General features: G+C 43.0%; 1 protein-coding gene across 3 annotated transcripts in view; it reads left to right on the top strand.

Moving 5' to 3' along the window:
* Positions 1-22,023, top strand: part of TRAPPC9 (trafficking protein particle complex subunit 9) — an 831,895-nt gene that overhangs the window by 276,257 nt on the left and 533,615 nt on the right. For all 3 annotated transcript variants that reach the window (XM_054018404.1, XM_054018403.1, XM_054018405.1), the window contains exon 18: positions 20,648-20,790. In XM_054018404.1, coding sequence (XP_053874379.1) covers positions 20,648-20,790 — 143 coding nt within the window. The remainder of the gene's footprint in view (positions 1-20,647; positions 20,791-22,023) is intronic.

Raw genomic sequence — 22,023 nt, forward strand, 5'->3', positions numbered from 1 at the left:
TTAAAAGGTCGCTGGCGATAGTTACTGACTCGCTCAGACCTCAGCCAAACCAATATCCCCATTGTTATTGCTGCTTGCTGTGTGCTCCACAATCTCTGTGAAAGTAAGGGGGAGACCTTTATGGCGGGGTGGGAGACTGAGGCAAATCGCCTGGCTGCTGATTACGCGCAGCCAGACACCAGGGCGATTAGAAGAGCAGACCAGGAAGCGCTGCACATCAGAGAAGCTTTGGAAACCAGATTCATAACTGGCCAGGCTACAGTGTGAAATTTCTGTTTTTCTCCTTCATGAAAACCGCCCCCTTTATTAACTCATTCTCTGTAAGGAACCCACTCTCCCCCTTCCCCCAGCTTGCTTTCAAAGGAAATAGTTACTATTGTTTAAAAATCATTTATTCTTTATTAATTAATTGATTATAAAAAGAGGGAGAGAACCCGGGTGGGGCTTGGGAGGAGGATCGGTGGGAAGGAAAAGGCTACTAAAAAAAGGTTTAAAAAAATGATAGCCTTTTGCTTGGGGTGTCCACTGGGGTGGAGCCTCCCCCCCCCCCCGTGTTCTTACAAGTCTGGGTGAGGAGGCTATGGAACATGGTGAGGGGGGAGGGAGGTTATACAGGGGCTGTAGCGGCACTTTGTTATCCTGCTGCCATTCCTGAAGCTCCACCAGATGCCGGAGCATGTCTGTTTGCTCACGCAGCAGCCTCAGCGTTGCATCCTGCTTTCTCTGATCTTCCTGCCGCCACCTCTCATCTCGAGCGTCCCTCCTGTCCTCACGTTGGTCCCTCCTGTCCTCAAGTTCACAGGCTTCTTTCCTATACTTTGAAACCATGTCCTTCCACTCATTCAGATGAGCTCTTTCACTGCGGGTAGATTCCATGATTTCCGCGAACATCTCGTCTCGTGTCTTCTTTTTCCGACACCTTATCTGAGATAGCCTTTGGGACAGAGGAGGGAGGCTTGAAAAATTTGCAGCTGCTGGAGGGAGGGAAAAAGGAGAGAATTTTTTAAAAAGATACATTTTGCAGAACAATGCTTATACTCTTTCACGGTGACCAACACTATTCACATTACATAGCACATGTGATTTCTGTGCAAGGTCGCATTTTGCCTCTTAATATTTAGTGCCTGTGGCTTTGCTGCTAGAGATCACAGACGCAGGTCCGGGCAACAGAATTGGGCTTGCATGCGTCCATGGTAAGCCATTGTCTTTCGGCTTCTGCGCCCTCCTTTCCCACATACCAAGCAAAGCCCGTTGAGTGCTGCGGTTTTCCTGTTAACATTCAGCAGTAGAAAACAAACTAACCTCCCCCACCAATCCAATTCTCTGGATGATCGCTTTATCCCTCCCCCCACCGTGTGGCTGGTATCAGGGAAGATCCCTGCTAGCCAAACGCGAAAAGCTCAGGGCCAATTCCCGCTATCTCCCCCCCCCCCCCCCCGGCTTGGCTAACTGCAGGGAAGGATTTCTTTTCAGCCACAGGCAAACAGCCCAGTAGGAACGGCCACCTCTGTCCCCTTAATTAAATTCCCGTATTTCAACCAGGTTACCATGAGCGATATCACTCTCCTGAGGATTACAGAGCGAGATAAAGAACGGATGTTGCTTGAATGCCAGCTAACACCGGGACCATACGCTGTCAGGCTTTGTCATGCAATGATACCAAATTACTTGCTGCAAGCATGGCGTGGTCAAGTGTCCTACCATGGAGGATGGAATAAGGCTGCACTGCCCAGAAACCTTGTGGCAAGGTTTTTGGAGCTTCATTTAGATGTCCCTGGAGGATTTCCGCTCCATCCCCAGACATGTTAACAGACTTTTCCAGTAGCTGTACTGGCTGCGAATGCATCCCCAAGTCCTCAGGGCAAATTAATCATTAAAAAACGCTTGCTTTTAAAACAAGTTTTATATTTTAGAAGGTAAACTCACCTGAGGTCCCTTCCATGTGGTCATGGTCTTGGATACCGGGTTGGGAGGGTACTTCAGTCAGGCTGAGAAAAAGATCCTGGCTGTTGGGGAGAACGGAGTGCTGTCTGCTCTCCGCAAGCTCATCCTCTTCCCTCTCCTCCTCCTCTTCCCCGTCCGCAGAATCCTAAGGTGTGGCGGATGAGATTACCCCCGCCTCGGAATCCACCGTCAGAGGTGGGGTAGCGGTGGCAGGCCCCCCTTAGAACTTCATGCAGCTCGGCGTAGAAGCGGCATGTCCGCGGCTCTGACCCGGAGCAACCATTTGCCTCCTTTGTTTTCTGATAGTCTTGTCTGAGCTCCTTGACTTTCACGCGGCACTGCTCTGAGTCCCTATTGTGGCCTCTCTCCATCATGCTCTTGGAGATTTTTTCAAAAGTTTTGGCATTTCGTCTTTTCGAACGAAGTTCTGCTAGCACTGAATCCTCTCCCCATATAGCGATCAGATCCAGTACCTCCTGTACGGTCCATGCTGGTTCTCTTTTTCGATTATGGGCGTGCATGGTTACCTGTGCTGATGAGCTCTCTGTGGTCACCTGTGCTCTGCTGTGCTGGGCAAACAGGAAATAAAATTCAAATGTTCGCTGGGCTTTTCCTGTCTACCTGGCCAGTGCATCCAAGTTCAGATTGCTGTCCAGAGCGGTCACAATGGTGCACTGTGGGATAGCTCCCGGAGGTCAATAGCATCGAATTGCGGCCACACTAACCCTAATTCGAAATGACAATATCGATTTTGGCGCTACTCCGCTTGACAGGGAGGAGTATAGAAATTGATTTTAAGAGCCCTTTATTTTAAAATTAATGGCTTCCTTGTGTGGACGGGTGCAGGGTTAATTTGATTTAACGCTGCTAACTTCGAATTAAACTCCTAGTGTAGACCAGGCCATAGTGTCTTTACGTGCTTATGTTCCTGCTTGTGTACTTTCTTTTTTCTCTTCCTCTTCCTCTATCAATATTATCACTAGTAGGTTTCCCCATACACTTACTTGTAGCATGCATTTGAGCTCCAAGATTCTTACTTATTTAGTCCCATTTTGTTTTATAGCAGGTGTTATTTTTGGCAATGCATACATCTTGAGAGAGAGAATGCATATCAGGCAATTTCAAGATTTTGCTCATAAACTGCCAAAGTTGCCTTGTGGTACTGGGTGCCATTTTTCCTTTTGGTTACTGTTGACTGTAGAGACTTTACATATAAATAATTAAAATACCAATATTTTCTTTCTTCACGAGTATAACCTAGCGAAGTAAATGTACACATGCACACACAGAGTATTAATATTATTCGTCACTCTCTCTGCTGTTCTTTCCTGATCATTACACTCTAGTTTTGGGTTAGTCCTGCTACAAAATTAATCCATCTGTCCAACCTTCAAATCCAGAGGATCCACAGGATGCCAATCCCTTTGCAGGCCAAACCCCAGGCAGGTGTCTTTCCTCTCCAATGCCTGGCGGCAAGTACCAATGGAGCTATGTTACAAGGGACTCCTGGGCTGCAGCTGCCCCAGGAACATCCCTTAAAATGTATCCCCATTGTGTAAGGTTCTGCTATCAGTGTAAGATTCTCAGTGAGAGCGCTAATTCAGTCCCAGGCTGGGGAAAATCTGCTTGGCACAGAAGGGGATGTTGTGCATTTCCCAGTCCTCACACAAAGTCATTCTTTGCCATTTCTTCTCACAGATATCTCAACTCTATGGAGAGCTCTGTAGGGTCCTGACAAGGGGAGAATAACACAATGGAGGTGTCTGGTGCTTCTTTCTCAGGAGGGTCTCCTTGTTGCAGATTGTACGTAGGGACAGATCAAATGTTACTAATGGTAATGGTAATAGCAGGGCCCTGGGAATAGGGATTGCTGAATTCTCTTCCTGAGTATGCCATTAACTTGTGGTGAGTTCTTGGAAAAGTCTCTGCACTAATATCTGCCTCGGGCCAGAGGCGACAGGAGGAGCAGTGCCGCACATGATTGCTGCTGGGCTCAAAGCCCAGGAGCTATGTTAAAGAATTAAGTTCCACTGTCTGTGGATTTAAAAGCATTTATGTATTTCAGAAGGATGTTAAAGGTTTGCTTATTCTTTGTAAAGTAATGGCTTATTAAATGCAAAATAACCTCAGATGGGTATGTTCTGTATAAATACAAAATATATGGTCATTCAATATTGATTAGCTTTTCGATTGGAAATGTTGTCTCTTAATGGAAACCTTGGTTTGTTTTAATAGGTTATTTCCTTTGATTGCTCTGCTTCAAGCCAGCCTCATATTTGACAGTGCATTAGTATCTTTTATTTAGTAGAGCTTTAATTACACATTGCAGATTTTATAAGGATGGAAAAATACATTTAATTAAGACCAGAATCTGTTGGTCTTCATGTAGTTTAATATGTTTGTCTTTGCCATTTTCCATAAGCAACAGTTAAAGTGCTACTTAGTGCAGATATACAGCATTCTTCATTACTAAGTGGGAGTCAGTGGAAATTTTATTAATTGTTTGCCTTAACAGTGTATCATTCTAAATACAGTTGAGCTGATTATGGAATATCACTAAATATCACTCTCCATGTTACATGGTTTTATACAGAACACATTTGATGGTGCTGAGCAATTAAAGATGTTCTGAATTACTAAAGAAAAGCTTCAGACTTTCAAATTTTAATTTTTCTTATCACCGACTCAAATTATATTATTAGAAGGTGTTTAGTAGCAAGTGATATTTCCTTATAAACCCAAGTTCCGTAAGTTCTCTGCTTACAGAAATATTTGAAGTTTGGTTGCAGTCTGAGACTCTGTTACCTTAAATTTTTCTTATAATAAATGTCTAAAAATAGTTGCTCAAACTTTATACGTACGCAGAGATGAACTTTGAAACTAAACATTTTCAGGTAGACCAGTCCTTTCTGAGAATTATTGTAGACTTTTTGCTAGTTTGCTTGAAAATGTTTTTAAGCATTTAAAAACTGTATTGGGTTTAGTGGGGGCTCTATTTTGTTTAAAGTAGACCTAATTAACTAGAATACAAAAATTGTTGAACCACAAGACACATGATTAGCTTCCCAACACAATGACACTACCTTTTATCTCTCCTCTTTTCCACACTCCTCTATATGTTCTCTTGCATTGTCAGCTGTTAAGGGTAGGGTCCTGATCTAATCCTTCTGCAGTAACCCTAGCAAACTATAGGATCTATATAAAAAATAATAATACTCCATAAATTAATGTGGATACACCTCCTTAGCTGGTGTACATTCCCTGCTTACTCCTGAATATAGCATATAAAACAAGACAGACCCTTTGTACTGTATGTAATTACCTAATTACAAGAGATTGATTGAAATGCTAGTAAAAAAATATGAAAAGACATGCTTTTGAACATTCTATCCATCTGTTTTCCTTGTCTAACATAATTGTGTTAAGGAGTGTTAGAAATAAGGCTAAATCAGGGTAAGCACTTTTGATAATTCCACCTGTTATTAACTAGAAGTCTTTATTGCCAAATATTAAAAGTAATTAGATAAATTCTATGGCTTGAATGACAGTTTGTTCTTTTGATAATTATACTTTGATTTCTCTGCAACATATTATAACCTGAGATATGTAATGACAAGGATTTCCAAAAACAGGCAGAGAGAAAATAATTGTGTTAAAGAATTAAGTTCCACTGCCTGTGGAAGCTGTCTTGGTGAACAAAACTTTTCAAGAGAATTACTGTGCTGAATATGATTTTCTTTAGTGTTCTGTGGTTTATCACTAAAACATTTCTGCCCAATGTAATGAAGTCTTGATATTTAGAGTGTCCATTGATTTTTTGCAAATGGCCATCTTACCACTTGTGCAAGTGGTCAGATGGCAATTTCACATTAGGGCATTGGTTTGCTTTATTTATTTTTTGGGTTGGTTAGTTAGGAGGAAAGGCCATGGAGGGAGCACTCAATAGTGATTGAATTTCACTGATTGACTGATATTTTCAGAGTAAATTCACCCACCCAGCTGTGTGGATCCTTGGTGTAAACTGTAGGAGAACCAGACATTTATCTTATTGCAGATTTCTAACTGGTTCTGTTTGATTCCATGGAAAATGAACAGCTGCTAGGATTATTTAAGACCTGAAATCTAAATGTTCGTGCTCCGAGTATGGCTCTCCTATATTTTAGATAAGCTGATATTTTTTGGTCTTCATTGAGATATGAACCACCTCTACCATCTCTGGTTTTACATGCTCATTGTTTAATTTGGGATTAATCTGGAAATCATCTAAAATGCAATGCTTGATATTAAGGGCTTTGTACAATTGCCAAGGAAAGAAATTTAATTTAATAAATACCTTCTGAACTGCAACTCTTCCAGTAAATATGTGTTTTTTGGGGACGTGACAGAATGCAAATGTGCAGGTATGCTAGAAGTATAGAAAATTTTATTCTATGGCACCCCAAGAGGATCCCCATTCTTTGTGTTGTCCTCTCTCTTTAATGAATCACTTATATTCTTCTTTGAGTAGTGTCTCTATGGGTGCTTCACCGTAGGTGTGTCTGTGTCCCTGCGCTGCTGATTGGAAAACTTTGGTAGCAGTCTGTTCAGCCTGCAGATGTGCTGCTCCTTGTCTGCCATGAGGGTAGCCCAGGTGTGCAGGCAACCCTCCTCAGTTCCTTCTCAACCACCCCGGCTAGAGACAGAGCTAGAGCTGTCCACTCATGGAACGTTAATTCTTAAAATTGCTAATTTTAGCTTCTTTTGAAGTCTTTTTCCTTTCTTTACTTCGTTTACATTTTATTTTGTCTATTGCCTAAAAAAAAATGTAGGAAAAGAAGAAAAGAAAAGGACTTTGTCTTCCATTGACCCCCTGTGGCTTCAAAAAGTGCCTCAGTTGCAAGGAATCTATCCCAGTGACTGATGGACACTTGCAGTGCATTCGCTGCTTGGCAGAGAAACACAGTCCATAGAAGTGTGGCTTGTGTCAACAACTGAAGCCCAGGTCCAGGAAGGACAGAGAACTGAGCCTCAAACTCATAGTCATGGAGTCAGCCCTTCAACCACTGGAGTCCTGGCGGGAGCTCTCACCGCAATCCTCCACTTCAAAGTGAGGTGAGCTCAGAGAAATGCCTGCGAGCCACTCATGTAAGGCCTCTAAGAAAAGGTCATTGAGTTGCCATAGTGAGCCCCAGTTGAGCTGGAAACTATCACTGGTTTGGTCAGTATCACCGACAGTCTCCACCGGTACCAACGCCCTCTGTACCGCCAGATTTCTGGTGCACAACGGATCTTTTGGTCACTGATGCACCGGACTCTCCTCTGCTCAGTACCAGGACCCTGGTACCGAGTTCCCCCAGAGCCTGTGTCTCACCAATGATTGCCTGCCACATATTGCTCTTTTCAGAAAGTGAGCAAGAGGACATCTCTTCCCAACTCTCATCACAGAGATAGGGAGCCCAGTTTCAGTATGGACACCGGCATGCTACCCCTCTGAGTAACAGCCTCCCCAGTTCAGACAATCACGGTACCTTCCCATCACAATGTCCATACAGGGACCCTGGCAGGCCCAAAGGCAACAGGCCTCCATCACCTCTGGTGTGGCCTACCAGCAGCTGAGGAAGTACCCTCCTTTGGCTGCTGCCTCAAGGGCTTCTCAACTCCCCACGCAGGCAAGGGAAGAACCAGAACCAAAGTTGAGGACGAAGTCACTCCTTCAGTCCCCCTCTCGTCATCGTCGCCATGGCAGATGACTTTAAACTATTCCAGGACTTGGAACAGAGGGTGGCAGCGCCACTCCATATACCTTTACAAGAGGTTTGTGAGTCGCACTACAAGCTAGTGGACATGCTACATTCGTCCACCTTCTCCAGTGTGGCCCTCCCTATTAATGAGGTTCTACTGGACCCCACCCAGGCGATATGGCATACCCCTGCGTCTGTTCCACCAACTTGTAACGGGAGACAAGAAAGATTATGTGCCAGCAAAGGATGTGGAATTCCTGTTCTCACACCCAACTGCCAATTTGATCATTGTGGATGTAGTTCACTATAAAGGCCACCAACACCACTTTAAGTCCGCTCCTTATGACTGGGACTGGAAATGCCTGGACCTGTTTGGCAGGAAGGCCTATTTCTCGACCACCGTCCAATTCAGAGTGGTGCCAAATATGACTATTAGAACTATCTGAAGCTTAGTTCTTTGATTGAACAGCTTCCCAATTCTCACAAGGAACAATTTAAAGCCTTAGTTAACAAGGGCCAGATGATGGCAAAAACATCTCTCCAGTCTCTACTTGATGCAGCTGACATGGTGGCATGTTCTGTTTTGACTGCCATTGTGATGAGACAGGCCTCATGGCTTCATCTCTCTGACTTCCTCAAGGAGGTCTAAACGATGGTGGAGGACCTCCCCTTTGAGTGCATGAAATTACTTGATGAAAAGATGACACATCACAACACACTAAAAAGGTTCAAGGGCTATTCGTCTATCCCTCAGGATCTATCCATTTCGGTACAAAAAAATTCACAGCCCTCAGCCCCCATTCAAGCCTCGCTCACAATATCCATCTCAATATTCAGAGAGATCGTATAAACCCCAGAGGAAGAAGCCCAGGTTCTCCAGATGAAAGACATCAGGATCTCAGCAAACTTCCTCTCAGCCCTCTACCTTGAAGAGACAGTTTTGATGGGTTGGCCGAAGTGCCCATAGAACACTCTCCTCATTTCACACTGGAAAATCCCACCCATCCCTTCAGAAATCCTCTCTCCCTGTTCTTCAGCACCTGGGAATGGATAACCTCCAACAAATGAGTGCTTGAGATCATCTGAGATGACTACTCCATCCATTTCTCCTCTCTCATCCCTCCCAAACACCTTCCATGTCCCTCTTCAGGGCCCCTTCTCATGAGAGCCTGCTACATCAGGAGATAAACCACGACCTCAGCGTAGGAGCCATAGAGTCAGTACCCACACATCTCATCAGCAGAGGCTTCTACTCTCGTTACTTCCTGATACAAAGAAAAAGGGGGTTGGAGATTCATACTAGACTTCAAAAAAAGAAGAACAGGAGTACTTGTGGCACCTTAGAGACTAACAAATTTATTAGAGCATAAGCTTTCGTGGACTACAGCCCACTCTAATAAATTTGTTAGTCTCTAAGGTGCCACAAGTACTCCTGTTCTTCTTTTTGCGGATACAGACTAACACGGCTGTTACTCTGATACTAGACTTCAGAGCACTAAACAAGTTTATCGAAGCGCAGAAGTTCAAGATGAACATGTTATCAATGATCAATCCAGAGTTTGAAAAAGGAGACTGATTCTCGGCCCTCGATCTCAAAGATGCATATTTTCACATCGTGATTGTACTGAGCCACAGATGTTCTCTCAGGTTCGTGCTAGGTCAAGACCACTACCAATACAGAGTACTCCATTTTGGCCTCTCATCGGCTCCCAGAGTATTCTCCAATGTCCTCACAGTAGTGGCAGCCCACTTACAATCTCAAGGCATTATGATTTATGGACAACTGCCTTCTCAGGGCACCGGTACAGAGGCTAGAATTGATTGGAGCCGACTCCATTCAGGCAAAGGTGCTCCTCCCACATCACAGATTTCTCAGTCTCTTCTTGCTGATAGAGACACTACAATCCAGCCCCAAATTTCAGCCAAACATTACCTCCAGCTCCTGGGCAATATGGCCATGGGCGCATCGGTGGTTGCTCAAGCCAGACTATGGACGAGATGCCTCCAAAGCATGGTGTGGTTTGGTTTAGAGGTCGAACAGAGAGAATATAAACAAACTACTATTGATGTGCACCAGGGTCAAGCAATCCTGGGACTGATGGAAAGACTCAGTAAACATCTGTAGGGGAATTCCGTTCATTCAGTCTGCCCCATTTCTATTCCTGACCACCCATGCATCCCTCATAGGATTGGGTACACATCTCAATGGTGGCACAATACAAGGCAAATGGTCTTCAGCAGAGACATACCTCCACATCAACCTGCTCAAACTCAGAGCTGTCAGAAATGCTTAGCAAAGACACACATGTAAGGGTCATGGATAGGCAATATGGCCTGGATGTATTACATAAGCCATCAGGGAGGCTCCAGATCTCATTCCCTGTATGTAGAAGCACTAAAACTATAGAACTGTTGCATCTCCAAGAAAACCTTAATATCAGTGGCCTACTTACAAGTAATACACAACACGATGGTGAACAGTCTTAGCCTCAAATTTCAACACGACCACAAATGGGAGATAGATTTGGTAGTACTCCACAACATATTCCGACAACAGGGGACACCGATAATAGACCTATTTGTTAATTACTAGAACAAGAAATGTCCTTAGTACTGCTCCAGAGCAAGGATAGGATGATACTCCATGAGAGAGGCTTTCCTCCTTCCATGGGACAAAGGCCTTCTTTAAGCCTTTCCCCTATTGCCTCTATTACCAAAGGTCCTGTTGAAAGAGCAAACGTCATACTGATTGCTCCCACCTGGCCCAGACAGGCCCTAACCTATCACAGCTGGCACTATGACCACCTATGACTATTCCAATCACTCCTTACCTTCTATCACAGAACGAGAGAGACACTCTCCATCCCAACCTATGGATTCTGCAGCTCAGAGCCTGGCTCCTTCATAGTTCCAGCACAGAGAGACATCTTACTCTGCGGAGGTCCAGGAGGTGTTATTGCACAGTAGGAAAGGCGCTACTTGCCATACCTCTCTACAGGAATGGAAGAGATTCCAGATCTGGTGGAATCCCTAATACATCCACCTTACCTGTGATTCTAGACTACCTATTGACTCTCAAAAAGTTGTGACTCTCTATCAGTTTGCTGAAGGTTCATCTAGCAGCAATTAGAACCTTCCATCAGCAGGTAGGATACTCAATCTTCTTCCATCCAAGTACAAAGAGGTTTCTTAAAGGCATAGTGAAACCTCTTCCTACAACCCAGACTTCCCACTCTTCAATGGGATCTCAGCCTAGTATTAAGAGTTCTGACTAGGTCACCATTTGAACCCAGGGCTACTTGTTCATAACTCATCTTTCCATGAAGATGGCATTCCTCATCGCCATCACCTCTGCAAGAAGTGTTGGGGAAATAGTGGCTTTGATGGTGCATCCCCCTTTCACTATGTTCTTCCTTGACAAAGTCACACTTAGACCACATTCAAAGTTCACTCCCAAGGTGACTTCCACATTCTACATAAATCAGCTTATTCAGTTTCCAGCCTTTTATCCCAACTTCCCTATTATCCTGACGAGGTTTATCCTCCATACACTTGACGTGAGGAGTGCCTGGGCCTTCTGTTTGGACAGGACAAGTCTTCAGAAAGCCCCTAAGTCTTTCTCTCCATTGCAAATTAGTCAAAAGGTACATCGATTTCAGCTCAGAGACTAAGTGGGTCCTAGGCTGTATTAAACTCGGTTACCAATTGCATAATGTAAAACCCCCATCTTCAGTACAGACGCATTCTACAAGGTCAGTCTCCTCATCTGTCACCTTCTCCAAAAGTATCCCTATCTTAGAAATCTGCAGAGCAGCTACCAGGGCATCTGTACGCACCTTTGCAGAACACTATGCCATACTGGGGGATTTGGTTGCAAATGCCAAATTGAGTCCCACAGTACTATCATCCATATCAGACTTGACTCCAAAGTCCCAGACTCCAGTGGTGGACACTGCTCGGGAGTCATCTACAATGGAGCACCTGTAGGGACGCCACTCGAAGAAAAAGAAGTTATCTTGTGCAGTAACGATGGTTCTTCAAGATGTTTATTCCTATGGGTTCTCCATGGCTCACTCCCTCGCTACTTCGGAGTTCTAATAGTTGACTGGAGTAGAGAAGGAACTGAGGAGGGATTGCCCGCATCTGCTGGCTAGCGTCATGGCAGGTGAGGAGCAGTGCGTGCGTGGGCTAGATGGACTGTTTCCAAAGCTCTCCGATTAGCAGTACAGAGATGCAGACACATCCATAGTAGAGCACCCATAGAGAGAGACATCTTGAAGAATCATTGTTACTGCACAAGGTGAGTTAACTTCTTGTCTTACCTAATCTTCCCTGTAGTACATGTGAGGCACTTGTATTTTTAATGTGGTTGCCACAGGACAGTGATACAAATGTATGAGATTTTAAAATGTCATCCTAAAACATTTCTCTCCTCTTCCCCTTTGGTGAAAAAACACAGAATAATTCCTACCCCCAGGTAAAAAGAACAGGAGTACTTGTGGCACCTTAGAGACTACCAAATTTATTTGAGCATAAGCTTTCGTGGGCTACAGCCCACTTCATCAGATGCATAGAATGGAACATATAGAATGAATATATATATATACATACAGAGAACATGAAAAGGTGGAAGTTGCCAAACCAACTCTAAGAGGCTAATTAATTAAGATGAGCTATTATCAGCAGGAGGAAAAAAAAACTTTTGTAGTGATAATCAATACGGCCCATTTCAGACAGTTGACAAGGTGTGAGAATACTTAACATGGGGAAATAGATTCAATTTGTGTAATGACCCAGCCACTCCCAGTCTCTATTCAAGCCCAAGTTAATGGTATCTAGTTTGCAAATTAATTCCAGTTCATCAGTTTCTCTTTGGAGTCTGTTTTTGAATGTTATGATTCCTGATGTTTTGTGTCCATTTATTCTTTTGCCTAGAGACTGTCCGGTTTGGCCAATGTACGTGGAAGAGGGGCATTGCTGGCACATGATGGCATATATCACATTGGTAGATGTGCAAGTGAAAAAGCCCCTGATGGCGTGGCTGATGTGATTAGGTCCTATGATGGTGTCACTTGAATAGATATGTGGACAGAGCTGGCATTGGGCTTTGTTGCAAGGATAGGTTCCTGGGTTAGTGTTTTTGTTGTGTGGTGTGTGGTTGCTGATGAATATTTGCTTCAGGTTGCGGGGGGGCTGTCTGTAAGCGAGGACTGGTTTGTCTCCCAAGATCTGTGAGAGTGAGTGTTTGTCTTTCAGGATAGGTTGTAGATCTTTGATGATGCGCTGGAGAGGTTTTAGTTGGTGACTGAAGGTGACGGCTAGTGGCGTTCTGTTATTTTCTTCGTTGGGCCTGTCCTGTAGTGGTTGACTTCTGGGTACTCTTCTGGCTCTGTCAATCTGTTTTTTCATTTCAGCAGGTGGGTATTGTAGTTTTAAGAATGCTTGATAGAGATCTTGTAGGTGTTTGTCTCCGTCTGAGGGATTGGAGCAAATGCGGTTGTATCTTAGAGCTTGGCTGTAGACAATGGATCGTGTGGTGTTTCCTGGATGGAAGCTGGAGGCATGTAGGTAAGTGTAGTGGTCAGTAGGTTTCCGGTATAGGGTGGTGTTTATGTGACCATCGCTTATTAGCACAGTAGTGTCCAGGAAATGGACCACTTGTGTGGATTGGTCCATGCTGAGGTTGATGGAAATTATTGAAATCATGGTGGAATTCCTCAAGGGCTTCTTTTCCATGGGTCCAGAAGATGAAGATGTCAATCAATGTAGCGCAAGTAGAGTAGGGGCATTAGTGGAGGAGAGCTGAGGAAGGTTGTTCTAAGTCAGCCATAAAAATGTTGCCATACTGTGGAGCCATGCGGGTAGCTATAGCAGTGCCGCTGACTTGAAGGTATATATTGTCCCCAAATGTGAAATAGTTGTGGGTGAGGACAATTTCTCACTTAAATCTGAGTATGCATGTTGCATCTTATAAAGCTCACAGGACTAAGTTCAAAACGTGTTCTGACACTAACTTCTTCTGTGACTTGAGAAAATTGCATATGTGCTGCCCTATTTCAAATTCTGATGTCCGGTACATCAATGTAAATTCTGAGTAACTTCACTGAAATTTCGTCATCTGTACACGGGGAATACTATAACTTATCTCACCACTCAGAGGGGTATTGTGAAGCTTAGTTAATGTTTGCAAAGTTCTTCATGGATTAAAAGAACTATACAAATACTGCTTACTATCGTTACTTTGAAGAGCTTCAGGAATCTGAATTTATTTTAGATCAATACATTTCAAATAATTAAAATTAAAATTGTGACCTAAGGTGCAGAATCTGGGTAAGTAGCTTTTTGATCTGCCAAGAAAAAATGAATAGAAGCTATACATATATGTTACAAGGTATTTCTTCTTGATAACTCATTTCTGTGAATTCACAGAAAACTAAATTAAAAGATTCTAAGTTGATTTACACATAATCTGGTGGTAGCTGGTGTACATGTCCCATTGAAAAAGAAGCTCCTACGCTATTGAACTGGTATAGCAAGAACAGTCCCGTTTAAGATAATGGAGTGGTTCATATGGGACTTGAGTAATATCTAATTAAAGGAAGGTAATATAATTAATGCCAGTCAGCCTGGGTTTATGGAAAGTCTGTCACCCTACCATGATATCTTGACTGATAAAGGCAATAAGGTTGATCTAATATAATTAGACTTCTGTTAGGTGTTTGACTTAGTATTACACAACATTTTGATTAAAAAATATTGAATGATATAAAATTAATGTGTTGTTGTAGTCATGTCTGTTCCAGTATATTAGAGAGACAAGATTGGTGGTGAGGTAATATCTTTTATTGATCAGCTTCCGTTGCTGTTCTCTCTCGCCAACAGAAGTTGGTCCAATACAAAATATTACCTCATCCACCTGTGTCTCTAGTAAAATTAACATGGCATGCATTAAATGGATTAAAGGCTGGCTAACTGATCGGTCTCAAAATGTAATTATAAATGAGGAAGCATCATTGAACAATGGGTGTGTTTCCAGTGGAGTTCTACAGGGATCAGTTCTTGTCCATATGCTATTTAACATTTTTATTAATGACTTGGAAGAAAACATCTGATAAAGTTTGCAGATGACCTACAAATTGGGCGAGTGATAAATAATGAAGAGGACAGGTCAATGATAGAGTGATCTGGATTGCTTAGTAAACTGTGTGCAAGTAAACAATATATGTTTTAATATGGGTAAATGTAAATGTATCCATGTAGGAATAAAGAATGTTGGCCATAGTTACAGGATGGGAGACTCTATCATTGGAAGCAGTGACTCTGTTAAAGACTTTGGGGTCATTGTGGATAGTCAGCTGAACATGCCCTCACCCATGTGTCTCTGTGGCCAAAAGGCTAATTGGATGAATAAACAGGGAATCTCAAGAAGGAGTAAAGAGGTTAGTTTACTTCTGTATTTGTCACTAGTGCAACTGCTGTTGGATTACTATGTCCAGTTCTGGTGTCGACAATTCAAGAAGGACTTTGATAAATTAGAGATGGTTCACAGAAGAGCCACAAGAATTATTAAAGGATTGGAAAACATGCCTTAGAGTGATAGACTCAAGGGCTCAGTCTATTTAGCTTCACAAAGAGAAGGTTAAGGGGTGACTTGATTACAGTATTTAAGTACCTATATGAGGAATAAATATTTAATAGTGGGCTCTACAACTCAAGTTCATTTCCTTCACACTTGTGTATCATCATCGGTAGTAAAGATTCTGCAGGCAAAATTATCATCTCAGTGACACCTGTGCAACCTCATTTCTTACTGTAGGCTTGGAATGATTTAATTTATAGACACTTGGTAAGTGATTCTATTGATCTCAAGATGAATAGAATCTGCACCTCAGTTTCGTTTAGTTGTTGTTTCTGCAGGGCTAACAGTTGTAAATAGCTGACAGTGCTTATTATTCTCTTGCAGTAGGAAGACCATAGTTAACTTTGCATTGGAATTTTCTGTTTTACAGGGTCTGTCTGTCTCATATTTTAAATCTGAAACATGCTATAGGGAACTTGTACCAAATTTCAGCCACTAATTAATGTGCATGTGGAATAAACTCGTATGAGTTTGAGTGTTTCTGTGGTGTTGGTTTTAAAGGAAATTTGGGGAAACTGGAACAGTGGAAAAGTCTGATGTCTTTTCCACACAGCACTGCAGATTTAAAAGCTCCTGCTGCTTCCTGAGCAGTAACATTGTGACATCAGAAATAATCAGCCACTCGTCTCTCATGCCCTCCATTTTGTTTGCATACTTGGGAGAGCACTGATTGCTTACTTGGTAGTCATTGCAATGCCTTTGAAAACTGGTTTACCACAGACTATCATAACATTTAATGAAGGTTCACAGGAAGAATTGTAATGAGTTTTAAGGAGCTCCTGCTGTGCTCCTTGGGGTTTGTGCTGTGTAAGTTACACTGGTTCTTTTCAAAGGGTAATTGTTACTTTCCTCAAAAAGGGTTACATGACAATAAGATATAAAATTAAAGCTCCTTGTATTGTATATTTTTATATACTTACAAATATATGGCTTTCTGAATATTTACCTTTTTTCAAAAAGCAGGAAATTATAGATTGGAGTCTCTACTCAGTTTTCTATTACACAATTTAAAAAGAAGGAATTTAAAAGTTGCAAGAAAAACAAAAACATGTTTTGTTTGAATACAGTTTAGTTAAATTATTTCCAATATGTTGATCAACATGGCACTGAGTGGTGAAACATGGATCTGCACAGAGATAACAGTAGCAATTAAATATACAGTGAAGACAACAATTGTGTAATGCTTTATTATTTAAATAGCATATGTATGAAAAGATTTTTTGATTAAAAACTAAGGTAATTCACACACAAAATTTAATGTTAAGGTTGTTCTCATGAATAATCAAAATAATAAAAAATTAGGCAATACAAAGTCTTCAGTTACGTGATTGCATATTATTTTTTACACAAGATGCCTTGTTTATTCCATGCACAGGATGGATCTGTTTTGGGGATTAATAGGGATGTATAGGGAAGGAGTCTGTTGTCTGTCTCCTGCCTCATTTGTTGCAGAAGTTGGAAGTTTTGTAGTGAATGAGGTAGTGGACTGCGGGAAGAGAAAGTCTAGGGAAGTTGAATGTCACTCACCTGGAGACCTGGATTCTATCTTTGCCTCTTCCATAGAGTTCTTATGTGAAACTGGGCAAGTTACACCAAACTTTTCAGTCAGTATCATAATGCATATGCACAAGGGGCTGAGGTAAGGGTGCATGGGCAATGTTCATGCTGGAATTTCCTAATTTGAGAGTGAGGCTGGTGATGACAACCTTCTCATGGTTTGCCCTGTTACATGCTAAGGCACAATCAGAGTCATCAAATCATCATTCAAATATTGCTCCGCAAGATCCCAGAGGAAACAACAATGGAAATAGTTACATTTTCATAGCCACTTTAAGAGAACTGTAGGCCCCGCTCTACAAATTTGCCAGTTCAACACTGAACTTGAGAATGCGTCAAGTATCAGAGGGGTAGCCGTGTTAGTCTGAATCTGAAAAAGCAACAGAGGGTCCTGTGGCACCTTTAAGACTAATAGAAGTATTGGCAGCATAAGCTTTCGTGGGTAAAAACCTCACTTCTTCAGATGCAAGACTTGCATCTGAAGAAGTGCAGTTCTTACTCACGAAAGCTTATGCTGCCAACACTTCTATTAGTCTTAAAGGTGCCACAGGACCCTCTGTTGTTTTTGAGAATGCATGACTCTCTAACCTTTTAATCCTTAACATATTTCCTAACTTTTTATGGTTTCGTTTATTGATGAGAGCAGCCTTATCTAATGTTAAATTAAGTTTTTGTTTTGTGAATTTTTACCATGAAACTGAATAGATTTTACTTGAATGCACCCAACAAGCAGTTCAGCTTTGAAGGAGCCATTTTTACACTGTTGCTATTCAGAGTTGAATTGCACTTTTAATTTTTGACTTTGAGGGCTCTCTTGGTTCATATGATGCTTAAAAAGAACATTTTAAAAATTTACTCCTATTTTTCATTCTCAGTAAAGAGAGCCTTCTAAAGATCTCAGGTTTTCCCTGTTGTAGGTATTTGAATATACTGAGGGGTTTTCATATATAAGAGCTTGCAATGTCCCTCTGATTATAGAGGACAATGAAAACCCTATCCCATCAACTTTATATGACAGAATGCCATGAATATTACAGCAATAAAATAATGCCTAGAGATCCATGCTTTTCATTGCAGAATTCCTAATTAAATGTTGAGGTTCTGTTTCAAGTTACGACTTAGTCTTAAGCAGTGTCAGCTTTCTGGACTTGATGATTCCAGCTCTGTTTGTTAATTAAGCCATCTGGAAAAGCAGAATGAAATTGTTTGTTTATAGTGGGTCTGCATTGTTTATTTTTGTACTTGCTATTGATCAACTCCTGACGTGACATACGTTTAGCTTCATTAACTTTCAATGAGAAATTATTTAAAAAGCAATAGAAGTAACTGCACAGAGTGCCCAGTGACTACTTCTGTTGATATTGTAAATTCTGGTTTAGGGCTATATTAGGAAGCAAAGTTAAGCTGCACTGTTCTGGATGAATTGTGAATGGGTTAATGTGGTACCCAAACACATACTTATTGCAGAACAGTGAATTGCTAGCTAACATAAATCCTCAGTTTCCATTCCCTCAATATGACCTGAAAATAGAACAGTGTCAGATTACTTCACAACATGAAGTTCCTTCATAACTAGGACATTTTGAATTACTTCTGGTCTCTGATTGTTCCTGAGTGGTTTCTGAGTAAGCAATAGCACCAAATATTTGCAGATCTTGTAAAATGCTTTGTGGAGCTTGAAGTGAAAGCCTCTGAAAAGTAGGGTTACCATATTTGAACATTGAAAAAAGAGGACACTCCATGGGGCCCCGGCCCCGCCCCAACTCCGCCCCTTCCCCTCCCCCGGTCCCACTCCTTTCCCCACCCCCGGCCCCGCCCAACTCCGCCCCTTCCCTGTCCCCATTCCAACCCCTTCCCCAAAGTCTCCGCCCCCTCCCCTGAGCACCCCACATTCCCCCTCCTCCCTCCCAGCCACACGAAACAGCTGCACCAATTCTAAAGTCAGGCACTCCACTAGTATAGACTCCCATGACTTTAATGAAGCTGCTCAGTGGAGGATCTGCCCCGGCCCTCAGTTTTTGGGAGCGGTCAGGACACGCAGCTCACACTGTTCTGTTTCCCAGCTCCCCAGATGCCTTGGAGCACCCAGTTCTCCTCCCTGCCCGGTAAAATCCCGGACATTTTGAGCTATTTAATTCTTTAATTCTAAAACGTAATTCTTTATATGTAGTGAACTTTGTATTTTCGTTTTGGCATTGTGTTTGCTCCTAGGATCAGGGGCAGCCAGGGTCTCCACGTGCTTGGCCCGCCACAAGCCAAGCTCAGAGGCTCCCATTGGCTGGGAAAAGCTCCAATGGGAGCTGTCGGAGCCAGCCCCTGCAAGCCCTGCCCCCGCAGCTCTGATTGGGCAGGTATTTCGCAGTGATCCACCACACTGCTGTGTCTCATCACAAATGGGGAGCTGAGTGCCATACAGCACACCCCAGCCCCAGGAGCTCTGATCCACTTGCAGGCAAGGCAGCCCGATGCCCATCGCAGCCAGAGCTCTGATCCCTCTGCACACTCCTGCCTTTCTCACACTGCCCTCACCTCCTCCCCCACCACAGTCAGTGCTTTTTGGCGACTCCCCGAAGCAGCTCCCCCAGCGCTGCCCCCCACCTGTGCAATCAGCGGCGCATGGTACTCCCAGCTTTGCTGCTCCCTGACTCTTCGGCTCTGTTTAAGAGCCAAGCTGCCCTAGTGCTACCGGCTTCAGGCACTTCTCCTACCTGGGCTCCACCTGAGCTGCTCCTCCCAGCTCAGACTGTAAGAGCCGAGCTGCTGGCTTCTGGCAGCCCTCCCCTACCTCAGGACCCAGAGCTGGCTGGACACGTCCCTTCCCCCGGCTACAACTGAGCTGCTCGGCTCCGCCCCCTCAGACTTACAGAGCAGAGCTGCAGGAGCCAGCGTTACCGGCTTCAGGCAGCACCCCCCGTGCCTCGGGACCTTGCACCGTGGGAGCAGCTCAGCTGGAGCCGGGTAGGAGAAGTGCCTGGCTGGGGGCTCGGGGTCCGGAGGCGGGGGGGGGGGTGCTGCCTGAAGCCAGTAGCGCTTGCTCGGGCAGCTTGGCTCTGTAAATCTGAGAGAGGAGGAGTGGAGCAGAGCCACAGGGGGAGAGGAAGTGCCGGCCATTTTCCCGGACATGTGTGGCTTTTCAGCAATTCCCCCCGGACGGGGGTTTGATTGCTGAAAAGCCGGACATGTCCGGGAAAAAGAGGACGTATGGTAACCCTACTGAAAAGTGATGGCATCTAGTTCATGTGATACTGCTTTTTTGTTCTTCTTTGTTTTGGTGGTTGAAGTTATACCATATGCCAGTGCTTCTAAACCTTTTTTGGCAGCAGCTGGTTTTCCACTCTAAGACCTCTGTTGCAACAGCCAGTGTAACTTGGATTTGGATCCACAAAAGCTCCATTGTGAGTTGGAGAGCACACAGTGGAATGGGAAATGGTGTAATGGGAACCAGCAGAGGCTGCTCATTAAGAAAAAAGTGGGGAGTCTAGAGTAGCGCTCATAAAATTCTCAATTAGCACCAATAAAAGCAATATATTAGTGGTTGGGAACTGCTATCATAGATACACCCACCATTGTCTGTAATGTACGCACGACAACTTTGCTTCAAAAGCTACCATAATTTTTTTTGACATGTTACAAATCAATTTTCATGTGTCTGTAATAACTTCTATTAAGACTGGTTTAGAAATTTCACCACTGATGCACATTTTCCATGACCTAATTTGATGATTGAGCAGTTATGATGCACAGAAATGAGCTGTAGTTAATAACTTATTTACCATTATTTTTCCAGACACTGGAAGCCATTTTGAATTTCAAATACTCTGGGGGACCAGGACATGCTGATGGCTATTACAGGAGCCTCTCTCTGGGCCTTCATGTGGAAGTGGAGCCATCCGTCTTCTTTACGCACGTCAGTACCCTTCCTGCAACAAGGTAAGTCTTCCAGTCATCCTTGCAACCCAAGATATCCACAACAACATGTAGACAAAAGCTGCTGAATGGAATTAATAAGATGTATGGAGAGAGGTGTGGAACTGCTGGATATTTTATAAGATACCAACTGTAACTTACCTTTTACTTGGAAAACCTGACTTTGTGGTTAAACAGTCCACGTGCATTGGAAAATTTCTGTAGTTCCTATATTTTCACCTTGCTATAGCTTGAAAATAAAACATTTTCTTTTATAATGGGTATCTTCTTCCATGTATCTTGACTGAAATTGTGAAGGTTTTAGTGTTGTCTGCTGTTTTAGACTGTGTTCTGCATGCTACTGGATACCAATGAAAAGTAAGTTTTGCTCATTCTTTCCTGAGTGGATTTTTACCTGTTTCTCATAGGTGATAAAATAAAGTTTTCTATTTATAGTGACTTTCATCCCAAGGATAGTATATAGAATATAGTCAAAGGTCAAAATTTTCAAACTTTGGGTGCCTAAAGTTAATCAACAATACTTAACGGAAAGTTCTTCTAGTAATTATATTTGCTGCTATTATAATTACCTGATAAATACTAAAACCTCAATTCTGTATAGTCCGTTTCATTATCTTCTTTTTATTTGAGGTATTTCTTGAGCTATTTTATGAAAATTAATTCTGCACGTTAAAGTAGTTCTTCTAGTGATTGCTGCATGATGGTATAAAAGGCAGCACCGCCTCAGACCACGCTCAGTTCCTCCTTACCACCCACGATCGATAGAGTGCATTGCCTTACTTCTGCAAGTTTATTTTTAGAGGGAAATTATCTTCCTTTCTGTACATAGGTAAGTTCGTGGCCTTTGCTAGTGTTAAGATTAGTGTAGCTCTTCTTTGTTGTTTTTCTTGGAACAGAGGTTCCCTCTTATTCACAGTGCCAGCGTATGCCTCAGTCTCTGGGTTTTAAGCCTTTTGCTGGCTTGCAAGAAATCTGTGCTGGTGAGTGACTTGTATTCCATCTGCCTTAAATGCCTTGGTGAGGGTCACACTCTAGACCACTGCCAGATTTGCAAGGACTTTAAATCCCCGACAAAAAAGGACAGAGAGGTGAGACTGCGTCACCTCCTTGTGCAGGCCGCTTTGTGTCCACTTTCTGACCCTTCCCACTCAGGGTGGGCACCAAGTATTTCAACATCGGTGAGGAGCAGTCCTGCAGACATTGCTTCTGAAACGCAGCACCAATCCCCTTCTCTGT

Source organism: Malaclemys terrapin, chromosome 2 (genome assembly GCF_027887155.1).
Source record: "Malaclemys terrapin pileata isolate rMalTer1 chromosome 2, rMalTer1.hap1, whole genome shotgun sequence".
Taxonomy (NCBI): Eukaryota; Metazoa; Chordata; order Testudines; family Emydidae; genus Malaclemys; species Malaclemys terrapin.